This window comes from Magnolia sinica, chromosome 12 (assembly GCF_029962835.1).
Source record: "Magnolia sinica isolate HGM2019 chromosome 12, MsV1, whole genome shotgun sequence".
NCBI lineage: Eukaryota > Viridiplantae > Streptophyta > Magnoliopsida > Magnoliales > Magnoliaceae > Magnolia > Magnolia sinica.
In genome coordinates, this window is record NC_080584.1 from 82,365,555 (window position 1) to 82,380,593 (window position 15,039).

General features: G+C 39.0%; 1 protein-coding gene across 1 annotated transcript; it reads left to right on the forward strand.

Moving 5' to 3' along the window:
• LOC131220331 (probable WRKY transcription factor 53) lies at positions 1 to 8,118 on the forward strand. Its single transcript, XM_058215278.1, has 5 exons — positions 1 to 284; positions 1,386 to 1,508; positions 6,877 to 6,999; positions 7,093 to 7,197; positions 7,862 to 8,118. Exons 1-5 carry the CDS (start codon positions 1 to 3, stop codon positions 7,986 to 7,988), a joined length of 762 nt encoding a protein of 253 aa, XP_058071261.1. The 3' UTR covers positions 7,989 to 8,118.
• Positions 8,119 to 15,039: the final 6,921 nt, after the last annotated feature.

The following is a 15,039-nucleotide window of genomic DNA, read 5'->3' on the forward strand; positions in this document are numbered from 1 at the left end:
ATGGAGAAAGACAGTGATATGGGGCAGGAACTGCTGGTCAATGAGCTAATGCAAGGACTAGAGTCTACACAGGAACTCTGGTTCCAAGACCTGTCTTCTCCTCCCGAATTGCTATTTAATAAGATCCAATCTTCCTTCACTAATGCTCTTTCCATCCTGAGATCGAGCGGCCAAGAGGTAGACCTGCCGTTGACGAGTCCAGTAGCTAGCTTATGCTACACGTCTTCCAAGGGTTCTAATCAGGCCGTCTACGGTGAGGAAGACAGGGCCACCTTCCAGAAAAGGTATACTCAAGTGAAAAAGGAAGCTTCTTTCTGGAGTCGTTTGGATGCCTGTAAGTGGGCCAAGTTGTAAATCATTTACACTCTGAGTTTGGATGACCTTTTTTGCCGTTAAATCATTTACAGGCTGTAAATGATTTACAACATTCACCCCCAACTAATTTACAGGCAAAAAAGTTCAGATTTCATTTGCAGACTAACAACTATAAGTGGAAAGATTGGCTCTCCATTTACAGGACTTGGACAATTTACGGGCAATCCAAACAAAGACAATCATTTACCTATAAATTATTTACAGCTTAAAGCCAAACTGTACAGGCTGTAAATGATTTACACATATAGATCATCTGCAACTCACATGACTTGAACAATTTAAATCATTTACAGGCATCCAAGCGCCCTCAGTCTTGTAGGACTTTAAAATTATACATTAAGGCATGGTTTGTAGATGCGTACAATTGAGTTCATCACATACCAGAGAATCTTTTTTTTTTTTTTTCGTTGACCATAAGTATGTATTAGATGGGGATCATGTGCTTTGCTAAGCACACATGCATGTGCTATAACGCCACACACCACAAGTGCCAGCACGGCACATAGGTGCGAGATTCAATCCATCCGTCAGGTTGGTCCAACCTAGTACATGTTTTCCTAAAAATAAATCTGGCCCACTCAGCATGTGGGCACCAATATTGGAAACAGGTGGATGGCTAGAGAACTTCATCCAAGTTTTTCAGAGCTGTACATTTTAAAATAAATAAATTAATTAATTATTAAAAAAAAAAGAAGACAAAAACCGAATTGTGGCCTGCCTGAACAGTGGATCAACCTAATGCTTGGGCTGGAGTGCCAATATAGCAGTCCTGTTCTAACAGATGGATTGGATCCTGGATCTATCGTACCATGCTGGTACATGTGTGTGCTTAGTAAAGCTCTAGGGATCATATTTCTTTCTGGTAAGAATTAAAGATAACCTTGACAACGAACAACCATGATCTGTAATACATAACAATGATTAACTAAAAGGAGACGAACTCATTTTTAGGCGTCTACCAAACAAGCCCTTAATTTGCTCACATCTCATTGCTGGTTTCTTTGTTGTAGGGAGAAGAAATCAATTGACACAAGACATGTGCATATGGTTTACTTGGGGGCGGACCCACCAGATGACGGCTTTCGCTGGAGAAAATATGGGCAGAAAGAAATCCTGGGACATAAATTTCCAAGGTGAGAAATCCCTCCCCCATTTAGGCTGGGTTTGGATGCACAAGTGAATTTATTTGTGAACATTCAGTTTAGTCTAGAGGAAATATCAAAAATTATTTTTATTTTTCCTAGTACCCATAATGAGGAAGTAGCTCTCCAAATGCGTCTGTGACTCTGTGCGTGTGTGTGTGTGTTTCAACTCCCACTTGAAAGAAACATAAATGCGAGTTGGAGCCCAATCCCTTGGTGCAAATCGTGAGGAAATTAGGATTTTCTTATTTCCACTTGATAGACTAACATTTGCAATTAAATTCAGTATTGCATCTAAAAGCATCCCTTAATCTGGACAACGATGAAAACTACCACACGTTCTAAAGTTCCATGCATGAGAACCAAAAGTCACTGAACTTTGCTTCTTCCTGTACAACTGGATATCGTGTCTTTTCTTTTTTTACCAAAGTCAAGATGTCCCAATTTTTATTCAGGTATTACAACACGGGGTTATGTAACAGCTGTTATGTAATGATAATGTTGGTAACCGTTACGCATGCATTATAGGGTTGTGTGTGTGTCGGCAACCACCTGTATTTGTAACGGTAACAACGGTGGCTGTTACAACCACCGTTACCATTATGGAATACCCTGATTTCTACATAAATATACATCACATATATAAGTGGGAAAGGAAGCTTACAATACAACTAGTTGCTTTGGACACATGGGATTGTCGAATCATTGATTCCTTCCCTTTGAATGTTGGTCATTTTTGTTTGTTGCCTGAGCCATAGATCCAATGGTTAGCACCATCTACCAAAATGTTTCCTTAGAATCATGAGCAATACAAGGTGGGTTACATTGACGATTCGACCAATTTTTTCTTCGCTCAATCTTGACTATCCATTTTTGCATTCTATTGGTTGCATGGTTAGGAATCTTATTGGTGTGATTCTCGCATCATCACCTGCCACGTTTTGGTTGGAATGTTTGAAAAGTGCAGATCGATGATTGGAATGTCCCACTTATCCAAAGAAATCAGTTGTATCGTAGGCCTAAGATGTGACTCGTTGTATTAGATCCTCATCAGGTACAGTTCCCAAAACAGGGCAATTTTGGTTAATCCTCCATATTGTGCCTGAAAAATCACTATTAGCACAAATGGGTTACTTCTTAACTATTAAGTTTTTGGTCTCCTTTTCATATATGACATGACCCACGGCTTTGTCATGTTGAAGATGGCCTCTTATGTTTTTGTCACAAACAAAGTAGCTATTTGTAAATGTACAGGCAGGCTATAGTGATTTTTTGGGAGGGAATGGATGATCTATAATTATATTACCAAGAAAGGTTTTTATTATTATCCATCATGTGGAGTTCACTTTTGATTTCGTGTCACTCTAAAAAATTACTTTGATAAGATGATATTTCACCATGTGATTTTCTCCTTTGATTGCTCATCCCTCTCAAACATCACTTTGATATAATGTTCATATAGCCATAAGACCAATTAATGAAGGGGCATTTTCACACCGGGCTCTAGGGTTGCCTATGGGATGCAGGAGCACACTTGGGGTGGGCGGCCTGTATGAGGCAGGCCCTACCTGTGCGAGGTGGGTGGCTCATGTGAAGTGGTACCCATGTGATTTGGGGCCCACGAGGGGGGTTCGACTGAGGTCCTAACCCATACGATGTGGGGCGTGGGTTATGAGATAAAGGGATTAATTCGCCATGCTCTATCAGTTCGAGCTTTTAGATCAAGTGGTACTTAACTGTTCTACATCATCAATGTTTAGAAAAATGGACTTTTTTTTTTGTTTATTATTTATTTTTTATGGTGGGGAACCATTCTCAAGCTTAACCATGAGAAGCCCTTGGTTTCCAACTATGTGTATTGTGGAATTTTAAGTTTTCCTTAATTATCACGTTCATTCTTTATGCCTCTTTTGCTAATTGGACAATTAGTCAATTTAGAAATTACGCTAACTAAACACACTAATTACATAATTTACGAATTTGGCAATGAAAAATTTGTCAAATTCATGAATTTGGTCCATCCAAACAGCTCTTTACTACTTTGTATTAGGGAAGCGCGCACACCTCCTTGGACTGCACTTTTCAAACATAAAAAATTAATGCACGAGGGCATGTATCTCTATTACATATAACTAGAGACACCAGGGGCACAAATTTGCACATAGTTAGTTTTTCGAATTACTAAAACTATGCATAATTGAAGGACATGGGATATGTTTTAAACCAAAATACTAGGTAATTAAGAGGTGAGGCAATTTTTTAGACGATCAAGTTAATTTTAGCAATATGATCCGTCCATATGATATCTCTCATACTTTGGATGGTCTGGATACATGAATGCCAACTATGAGGAAGATGAGCCACCATCATTTCAAAAATGATGGTGAATCATCACAAAGTAGCCTACTTTTCTAAAACCACTTCTCCTCTGTCCTCTTCCACAACTTGCATACTAATCCTGAGAGGCAATTTCTGCCACACAAAATCTTTGGTTGGGTTCTTCATAGGAGGGGACAAAAGGTGACGCAAGGATCAACGTGATGAGGTCGATCACCGTCATCCTCAAGGATAACTACTCTGAATCTACGGAGCTTCTCTGGACTCCTCATAGAGACTTCTCGAATCCACGAGGAAAGAAAACAAGAAGATAGAAATAAATTCTAATAAATTCAAAATTTGATTGATCGATGAAATAAACGAGTTCACAACCCTTTAAATAGGGATACCAAGTAATGAGTGAGAAATAAGAAGCAAAGTATAACTAAAACTCTTAGAAATTCGTAACTTACTATAAATAGTAAATTTACTTTTTATAGTAAGTTTCCTATGTGGCTTAACCACATTATTCTCCTAATTATTCTAAGCACTTTTCATGTTGGACACAACTGCTAAAGCCCAATGGATGAAGAGTTATAATCAAACTAAAACTAACTATTTATAGTAAAAACGGAATTAAATATGGAATTCAACCGTCGATATAATGGAATCTCGCAAATTCGACGTGGGCAACCCAGCTATGCTCGGTTGGTTGGCTAAAGTAGCTTATCCTACCCCAAAATCATATATGGTACGTCGAGTAACTCATTCCGGTTTGCGAGATATGTCAGTTTTAAGGTTTTTGACGGTCTTGATGACTTCTGCCTCTGATCGAGCCTTCTCTGATCCATCTTGGACATGAAAGTGTCTACGACCCACTCTACATCAGTCCCCTCTACTTTAAAAGAACTCGTCCTCAAGTTCTCGTGTTGCTTCGATTCATGATGCTTGGTCTAGTGCGCCGTAACGATACCCGAATCAAAAGTTATGATCAATTTACGGTCCACCTTCTTTTGGTCCAACCATGCTAGGAATGTATTTGTGACACATTCTACATCAGACCCCTCCACTTGGAAAAAACTCGTCTGCGAGTTACTCAAGGAACTTGGTTCATGATTATAAGATAACTTTTGATGCCGATGTTTATTAGCCCTTTTCTTGCACTTGGCATTAGGTTCTTGAGTTGTCACAATACATGTACTCATTCTTTCCTTGACTTGACTAGTATCGATCAGATCCTTTACTCCTGCTTTCAAGATCTGACATTTTTTCTAACTCAACTGACAGTGAAAGCGGTTGGGCAAGCTAGCTCCAAGGACAAGGCGTATGTGATGTTGGATGTCCCTCATGGGGGGGCAATCCATCGAGTAAATCTTCTATACATAATAATCCATTAAAACTAGAAAATTCGGCCTTACCTCGATAGTATCTTTCAATATGATAGAGACGATCTCCTCTATGGACTGGTCATTGGGCAAAGTCGTCATCAAGGTCCTCGTTGCTAGAACTCGCATTATCTGGTATAGCCTTACGATTCACCATTGGTAGTGCTCTACGAAAATCGAGGTTGTGCCGTATAGCAACCACGGGCGGTTGAGCATCACATAAGGCTCTTGGCGGAATTAGCGCATCCGTAATACGGTTGAGGGTTTCCTGCAGTCCTTGCATAGCCAATTGACTCTCTCGATGGAAAGCTTTCATTCTTTCCGAAAGATAATGAATCCTTGAATCACCGTCCATATGATTTTTGTTCATACTTTCATTTTTTATCATCGACCCAGGGGAGTCCTCGCTCTGATACCAATTGACGCATGGATGAACGTGATGAGGTCGATCACCGTCTTCCTCAAGGATAACTACTCTGAATCCACGCAGCTTTTTTAGACTCCTCATAAAAACTTCTCAAATCCACGAAGAAAGAAAGCAAGAAAATAGAAATAAATTCTAATAAATTCGAAATTTGATTGATTGATCAAATAAACAAGTTCACAACCTTTTAAATAGGGATACCAAGCAATGAGAGAGAAATCAGAAGCAAAGTATAACTAAAACTCCTAGAAATTCGTGACTTACTATAAATAGTAAATTTACTTTTTATAGTAAGTTTCCTATGTGGCTTAACGCATTATTCTCCTAATTATTTTAAGCACTTTTCATGTTAGACACAACTCCTAAAGCCTAACAGATGAAGAGTTATAATCAAACTAAAACTCTATGTATAGCAAAAATGGAATTAAACATGGAATTCGGCCGTCGATATAATGGAATCTCGCAAATTCGGTGTGGGCAACCCGGCTATGCCGGGTTGGTTGGCTAAAGTAGCTCGTCATACCCTAAAATTATATATGGTATGTCGAGTAACTCATTCCGGTTTGCGAGATATGCCTGTTTTAATGTTCTGACGATCTTGATGACTTCTGCCTCTGCTGGAGCTTTCTCTGATCCATCTCGGACATGAAAGTGTCTGTAACCCACTCTACATCAAGAGGAAATATTATCAGTAACCCTTTTGGGTTTAATAATGAGTTTTAGCCCTTTTTTAAAGACGTGTGCGCACATGCACATGGAGACTACTAAGAATCCCATGTTTATGGGGATGGCTTAGTAGTGTCCCTAAATCCTTTAAATGCCATGCGGGACAACTAATCCATAGGGTCGATTCATTCCATACCACTATTAGCAAGCGATGATGCAAAATTTGCACCTACCTAATGACACAAAGTCATTGAGTTGTTAAACTGTTGCCAAGATTTCGGGTTTTGTAAAGCTGGGACAAGGCTATGATGATGAGAAAAAAAAAGGCTATGATGATGATGATGTGTTTATATACGAATCTTCCCTTATATGTTAGTGGATACATGATGTGTTCCATTGATTAAGGCACAACTTGTAGTCCCATCCCAAATCAAGCAACTTTGAATCATGCTATATGTTTTCCTACTAAAATATGTCTAGTCAGTCTGTTGCGGTGAATTGAACAAAAAAACAAACATCTACATGTAAGTTTTTACCTTTTCCTGATTATAGCTTGTTACAAATGCAGGAGCTACTACCTATGTAATCATGGAACTGCAACAGGATGCCCTGCCAAAAAGACAGTCCAGAGGTCCACCGAGGACTCCTCGATCCTTGATATCATGTACCGAGGAGAGCACACCTGTATACAGTAAGTATCTAAAAACCCAGTCACTTTGCCTTCGAAGCTTGATTATCATTTCATGGGTGAAGTAATTGCGGAACCATCATCCTTGTTGGATAGAAAGCTTTCAGGTCCACCCATGTTGCCTAAACCCTTAGCGGTACAAAGCGAGGATTCTATTCAGGCCATCTACGGTAAGGGACACCGTGCTACCTTCCAGGAAAGGTAAAGTGAAAAAAGAAGCTTCTTAGTTTTGTAGAACTTTAAAATTATATATTAGGGCACAGTTTGTAGATGCTTAAAACTGAGTTTATCTCATATTAGAGCATCTCATTTTTTTCTCAGCTTTGCTAAGCTCACACGCGTGTTCAATAAATCTAAATGCCAACGGTCCAGAATCACACATGGTTGTGAGATCCAATCCATCCGTCAGGTCGGTACAACGCTGTACATGTTTTCCAAAAATAAATCTGCCCCCCTCAGCATGTGGGCGCCAATATTGGAAACAGGCAGATGGCTAGAGAACATCATCCAAGTTTTTCAGAGAAGTACATTTTTAAAAAAACGAACCATGGCCCACCTGATCACTGGATCAACCTGGTGCTTGGGCTGGAGCCTGGTGTTGTTCTAACAGATGGAATGGATTGGATCTTGGAACTATCATGCCATGTTGGCACATGTGTGGCATGTATACATGAGCTTTATTGCATACGTGTGTGGGCTTAGCGAAGCTCTAGGAATCGTATTTTGTTTTGGTAAGGATTAAAAATAATATTGATAATGAACAACCTAGATCTAGTAACTAAAATGAGACAAACTCATTTTTTGGCATCTACCAAAAAGGCCCTTGTAATTTCCTCAGATCTCATTTCCGGTGTCTTTGTTGTAGAGAGAAGCAACCAATGTGGATAAAACAAATGTGTCCTGTTCACCTGGAGACGGACCCACCAAATGATGGCTATAGGTGGAGACGGTTTGCACAGGAAGAGATCCGTGGAGCTACACTTCCAATGTGAGAAATCCCTCCCACATTTAGGGTGTGTTTGGACGCACGAATGAGTTTTATCTGTGAACATTCAGTTACTCTAGAGGAAATATCACTTATTGATGTTTCCTAGTACCGATAATGAGGAAGAAGGTCTCAAATCATGGCTGTGTGCGTTTCACCTTCAACTTTAAAGTAACAGACGTGCGAATTGGAGCCCAATCCCTTAGTGCGAATTGTGAGGAAATTAGGATTTGGTTATTTCCACTTTATAGACTAATATTTGCAGTTAAATTCAGTAGTGCATCCAAAATCATTCTTTGTGTCAAAGAACAATGAAAACTACCTGATGCGATGGATGCACATGCTATGTGAATTGGTGAGGTTAGTTTTCGAATTAAGCATAAGTAAAGTGAAACATAAAAATTCAGCATCCACATCATTGATTAAGGAAATCAAGAGAAAACCATGTTACATCCATCCATATATGCAAGCCACATGCTAGGAACAAAATAACATAAATTTAGGTCCCCATGGAAGTTGGGACTTCCATCTAGCATGGGAATAGTTCAATTCTACATGTATTGATCACAAATCACATAAAGGATTCACAAAAGCAATAGTTAATTAGCTAAAGGAATGAAGGGATTAGGATTCGGATTGAGGAATCAGGGTATTTGGGAAATTAGGGTTAGGGCTTCCTAAATTTGGGAATTAAAGTTTATGGAAGTGAAATAGAATAAGGGTTTTAGGGGGCTAGGATTATAGAGAAAGAGAAGAAAGAAGGGGGAGAGGGGACCTGTACTGTTCACGTGCACTATTCATGTGTCAGGCTAGGTTTAGGGTGTGGATTGGCTAATGGTTTAGGTATGGAGTGGTTTTGTGGGGTTATTTTAGGTTTTAGGAAGGGATTAAAGGAGTAGAAAGGGGATTTGTGGGTTTAGGAAGAAAATACCTTTGAAGAAGAAGAATGAAGAAGAGGGTAATTCGATATACGGGATTCCCTCCCTTGTCTTCTCACTAATCTCGAAGAACACACAAGATTAATAGAGAAATCACTTCTCATACTCTCACAAGGGAGAAGAAAATTGAATTATATTCTGCATAATGTTCAAAACACTATTAATCATAAAATAAATTTTAAACTAATTAACCAACAAAATAGTAACAAAACTAAAAAAACAAAACAAAACGAAAAACAAACGTCCCGTGGCCCATGGGGTCCATGATCATGATCCTAATCTAAGCCCCTACCAGGTCAATGGCCTGATGATCATGATCCAATAGTTCGAATGACTCGGGATCATGATCCAACAGTCCAAAACTTTGGTAATGCAACCAAAACTCCGATAATACAACCCACATGTATCTTCCCAATGTGGGGTCTTCTAGATGCATGCACTCATGTGTGTGGGGTCTTCAGTCCATGCTCCAGGAAGTAGTCATCAATCCAAAGTGACACTAGAGCTCTCCTCCGGCTCTAGTAGACTCTAAAAGGTGTTCGGATGTACTCATCATCTCCCCACGACTGAGAAGAATTCGCCTTTGACGAAATAAAACTGCGGTACTGTTCAAGAAGGTCCAGATCTATGCGCTGCAACCAATGTTCAAAATATCGGTATCACGCAATGTATTGCACCCTCAAGATACAGATATGTATCGGTTATCGCATGGGATATATCGTTTGTATCGCGTAATTTATCGCACTTTTTAGGAAACATGAGGAAACATTGAGAAAATAGTTGAATTTTTCAATGAAACTTCAGGGATTATTAAAAAAAGACCTTAATACACACTTTTAAATCATAGAATCTCAAAAAAGAAGTGCACATAATAGGTTTCCTTTGTATAGGGTCATAAGCTATGCGTTGTCTGATTGAACTAAGACCACTATATTCAATTATGATGTATAACATTTATAAATGTATCAAGATATGTCTGAAAGCACAACCAATTGATAAGGTCATACAGATTTGGATGAGAGATAAACAAATATCACCCTAATGTAAAACTTTTGTGGCCCACGAAAGGTTTTCAATGGTCTCATTAACCACTGTTTCATGTAGTGTGGTCTACCTGATACTTTTATCTTATTCATTTCTGGGACCATGACCTAAAATAAGTTGAAAAAGCATATGAACAACATGGATATATAATTCATACATCAAGGTGGCCCCTACAGTCAGGGGACCCACTCACATCGCTGGTTCGAAGGTCTCACCCAAGTTGGGCTTCACCGGTACCTAGCAAGAGATGGATGGACCTATCGGGGACTGTATGGGGCCCACTATATTATATATGTTTTATCTATGCCGTCCATACATTTTTACAAGTCATTTTAGGGCATGATCCTAAAAAAGAGGTAGATTTAAGGCTCAAGTGGACCACACCACATTAAATAATGGTGACTGAGTTATTTGTCATCCAATCTGTTTAAAACGTTGTAGGGCCCATCTTGATTTTTATTTGGCTATCCAACCTGTTCATAAGGTCACATAGACCTAAACGAAGGTAAAAATAAATAAATATCGGCTTGATCCAAAACTTGTCCCTACTGAAAAGTTATCAATTGTAAGCATTCAATCTCCACTACTTCTTGTGGTGTGGTCCACTTGAGCCTTAAAAAGGTCCCATTTTTTATGACTGATGCCCTAAAATGATATTCTAGATTGAATGGCCAGATTGGATAAAACATATACATCAAGTGGACCCCACAGCCCATACGGTAAGTTCATCTCGAGCTAACGCCATGCAAAAGGGGTAGTGGATTGGCAGGTGTACCACACACCCTCGATCTGGTTGGTGTGTTAACGTCACCAAGTTCTGTGGTCCCATCATGAGGTATGTGTTATATCTAAAATGTCCGTCCATTAGGCAAGCTTGTCATAAGGCTTAAGCCTAAAAATAAGACAGATCGAAAGATCAAGTGGACCATACTATACAAACCAGTGGGGGATTAAACATCTACCATTGATACCCTTTTAGGGGTCACAGAAGGTTTGGATCAGTATGATATTTGTTTTTCTTCTTCATCCAGGTCTATGTGACCTTGTTAACATATTGGATGGAAAATAAACGTTATGGTGGGCCCTATAAATGTTTTAACAGTGAGAATAATTGTCCCCACTTCTATTTGTGGTGTGGTCCACTTGAGCTTTGGGTATGACTTATTTTTGGGCTGATGCTCTAAAATGATCTTGGAAAATGGATGAATGGTGTGCATATAATAAACATTCATTTTGGGGGCCATGTTACTTTGATCTCCTTTGGACCTTTCGTACAACTCAGAGCGGATGATCATTAGCGCTCGTCTTTGCACAACACGTACCACACTAGTTGAGTAGCTAGATTGGCTACTAAAGTGATGTCACCAGGTTCTGTGGGCCCACCATAATGTATATGTTATATCCACACCGTCCATCATTTTGGAGAGATCATTTTAGGGCATTAGCCAAAGAATGAGGCAGATCCAAAGCTCTACTGGACCCCATCATAGAAAACAATGGGGATTGAATGCCCACCATTAAAAACTTCTTAGGGGCCACAGAAGTTTCCGATCAAGCTGATGTTTATGTTTTCCCTTCATTAATGTTCGTGTTAACTTATTAACAGTTTGGATCGCAAAAAAATTCTCATGATGGGCCCTAGGAAAGTTTCAACGGTGGACATCAATGAAGACAGTGATGTCCATTATTGATGTTTTCCCTTTGTTAATGTTCATGTTAACTTATTAACAGGTTGGATCACAAAAAAATCTCATGATGAGCCTTAGGAAGGTTTCAACAGTGGACATCACTGTCTCCACTGTTTTCTATGGTGGGGTCCACTTAAGCTTTGGATTTGCCTCATTATTTGTCTCATTCCCTAAAATGATCTCTCCAAAATGATGGACAGTGTGGATACAACACATACATCATGGTGGGGCCCGCAAAACTTGTTAATGTCACTTTAGTTGCGAATCTTGCCACTCAACCTATCAATAGCTAATCCGCTCGCATTTTCGAAACAGCAAAGGGTTCCCGAAGGACCGGAACCCTAAAATCTCTCCAAAATCCCCAAATTCCCTCATTTAAACCCAAATCTATAGGATTTTTGGTAGATTTCATGCTGAAACCTCGTTCACAATTTGAATCTTACTTCTATTTGAAGCAAAAAGGCAAGAAATCAAGATTGTTGAATTCAAAGCTTTTCTGTGTTTCTTTTTTTTTTCGATTTTTTTTTTTATTTTTTGTAATTATGCAAGCCAATATCTGTGACATTGCAAAAAATGGTGCGATATATGACACGATACATAGAAATATGTTTTTTTTAATAATTTATTTATTTCTAAGGGATTTCTAGCAGATATTGTGTCGCTGGCCAGCGATAATAATAATATCGGTCGATATATCGGCCGATAGTATCAATATTGCGAACACTTGCTGCAACTCGGTCTCTGTGATCCATGTGCTGTCTGAAATCATAAATTCAATCATGTCTTCTCTTCTTCTTTCATTTAAATCATAAAAGATCGCTTAAAACTCATTTTAGGTTAGATCTAGATGTATTTTGGTATCAAAAGAAATGATTTGAATGGGATTTGACAAATCGAAGCGAAATAGACCATTATGGTAAAAATCAGAAAGAAGGGTAAACATTCACTTATTATTTTTATTTTATATATATATATATATATATATATATATATATATATATATATATATATATATATATATGCTTTACTTCTAATAGACATTCAGAAAATCGCAGAGCTTTTCTTCTTCCTGCAAAATTGGATTTTTTAAAAAAAAAAAAACCAAGTCAAGATGATTTAGAAATTCAAATCGTCGGTCGCAATGAGAGCAAGGGGCTTGGTTTTCTATTTGGCTTGTATTGTTTTTGGCGCCTTTGGTGCATTCTGTTTATAAAATTTTGCCGTAATTTTTTTTTCTATTTTAAAGATGTCTCAATTTTTACATAAACATACATATAACATAAATAAATGGGAAATTATCTTATGCAACTTGTATAATACAACTAGTTGCTTTGGACATGTGGGATTGTCGTTGATCTGGACAGTCCATTAATTCCAGCCCACTTTTGGCTGGCTGCTATAAAAAAATAAAAATAAAATTGCGCTGATTGCATGATCCCATTACTTTGAATGTTGGCCATTTTTTATTATTGCACGCGCCATAGATGCAATGGTTAGCACCATCTAGCAAAATGTTTCCTTAGAATCATGAACAATACAAAGGGGGGTTCCATTAATGATTAAGCCTATTTTTTCTTTATTCAATCTTGACTATCCCTTTTTGCGTGCTATCAGTTGCATGGTTAGGAACTTAGGAATTTACTCCGTCCATTGGCTTTAGGATGAAAAACCATTTGGATATGGTCACTTTTGAATCGAATTCGGCGTGGCCCATAGGATTTTTCTCACTGTCATCCGTCCTGCGTTGCACAACAATCCATGTGCGTACACGTGCAAGGGGCCTAAAGAAAAGCTTGGAAAGGGGCGTTGCCCTCTTCTGGAGCGAATGGTCGGTCCAGATTATCCATTTGGATGATGAGTGGGCCCCACTAGAAAAACCCACGTTGGACAACGAAAACGCTGTTATGTTTTTAAAATTTGGAAGAAGAAGTCGATCAGCATGTGCTGACCGACTTTGGCTGTAATGATGCACGTCCAGTGCATGTGTGCTATGCACATGCACCATGTAAAGTGGTTTCCATCTTGTTGTATATGAGACATCCATTCCGTCCATCCATTTTGTCAGCTTATTTAATGAGTTGAGACCAAAATTAAAGCAAATCCAGATACCAGGTGGGCCCCAATTCACTGATTTATAGGCTGATCTATCCGTTGGGACACTTTTAGAGGGATCCGATGGTTCAATTTTGACTTGTACGGTTCATTTATGATCCTCAGGCCACATATAGAGTTTCGAGCTGAACAGATGGTGAAAACCTTATGATCTTGCATTCTGGCTGACTTCTAGGCCACTTGAGCTTCAGTTTCTCAATTTCCTTGGATCTCTGGTGTGTAAATCCGTCGATCTTGGTCCCCTAGAGTCCGTCCCTTGCCTTGGTGAATTTAGACCGTCAAATCCACGCTTTTAGTACCCTTTTTCAATCCAGGTTCCTAAATACATCTTGCATCACAAACACGATTAAATTGAGCCGTTAAACAGTACCATGTTCGAAAATCCAAGCAATAACTGGGGTCTAATATGCAATATTTGACACTCAACACCTCTAAATATTTCATTTCGAATGCCCCTGATGATTGAGTCTTAAATATGTTGATTTCAGATATGTTTTAACTTGTGATAAGCATATCATCAACATAAAACAACAGTATAATGAATTTCCCATCGCTTAGTATCTTTAAGTAGACGCATTGATCAAATCTTTCTCTCTTCTTTCTTTCTCTTCCTTTCCTTAAAAGGGTATGGATTAAGTCGGGATTCAGTCCGACCCGATGTGATGCGGAAGAGAGCGGCGCTCTCGACTCTGTGTGTGTGTGTGTGTGTGTGTGTGTGTGTGTGTGTGTGTGTCTTTCCTTCTTTAGATAGTGGTTTCCCTAAAAAGGAAGCTTATATAAGCCACGTTAATCCTATTTTAGAGAGCCTAAAGCAACTAATCAAGGAGTTATTTGAGTTATTAATTAAATTCATTTTGAAGTCGGTTGGAAAAGATCAGCTAATCAGAGGCTGTTTTGAATGCATGGATAGGATCTATTGATATAGAGGGTCATCTGATGCTAGGGGCCACCAGATGGGTACTTCTGATATGAGAATGGGGCCTACTAAAGGATGACGGGTTCTTTCAGCCAACAAAGAAGATGACCTGACCATTAATGGTGGGTCATCATTGGATGGATGATCCAACAATCGACGGCGAATGGATGGCATGGATAGATCCCAGGATCACTATGGGACCCACCTAATGGATGATGATTAGTGTTTTCGATTGATAGGCTTGTGTTCGATGTGCAACAGCAATGGAAGACTTCAAGCAATAGCTGAGAAAGGCCCTAGTTTAGAGGGCTCTGATTTCACCAAATGGAGGGCCAGGATTGTCGAAATCCCCCTCACAAG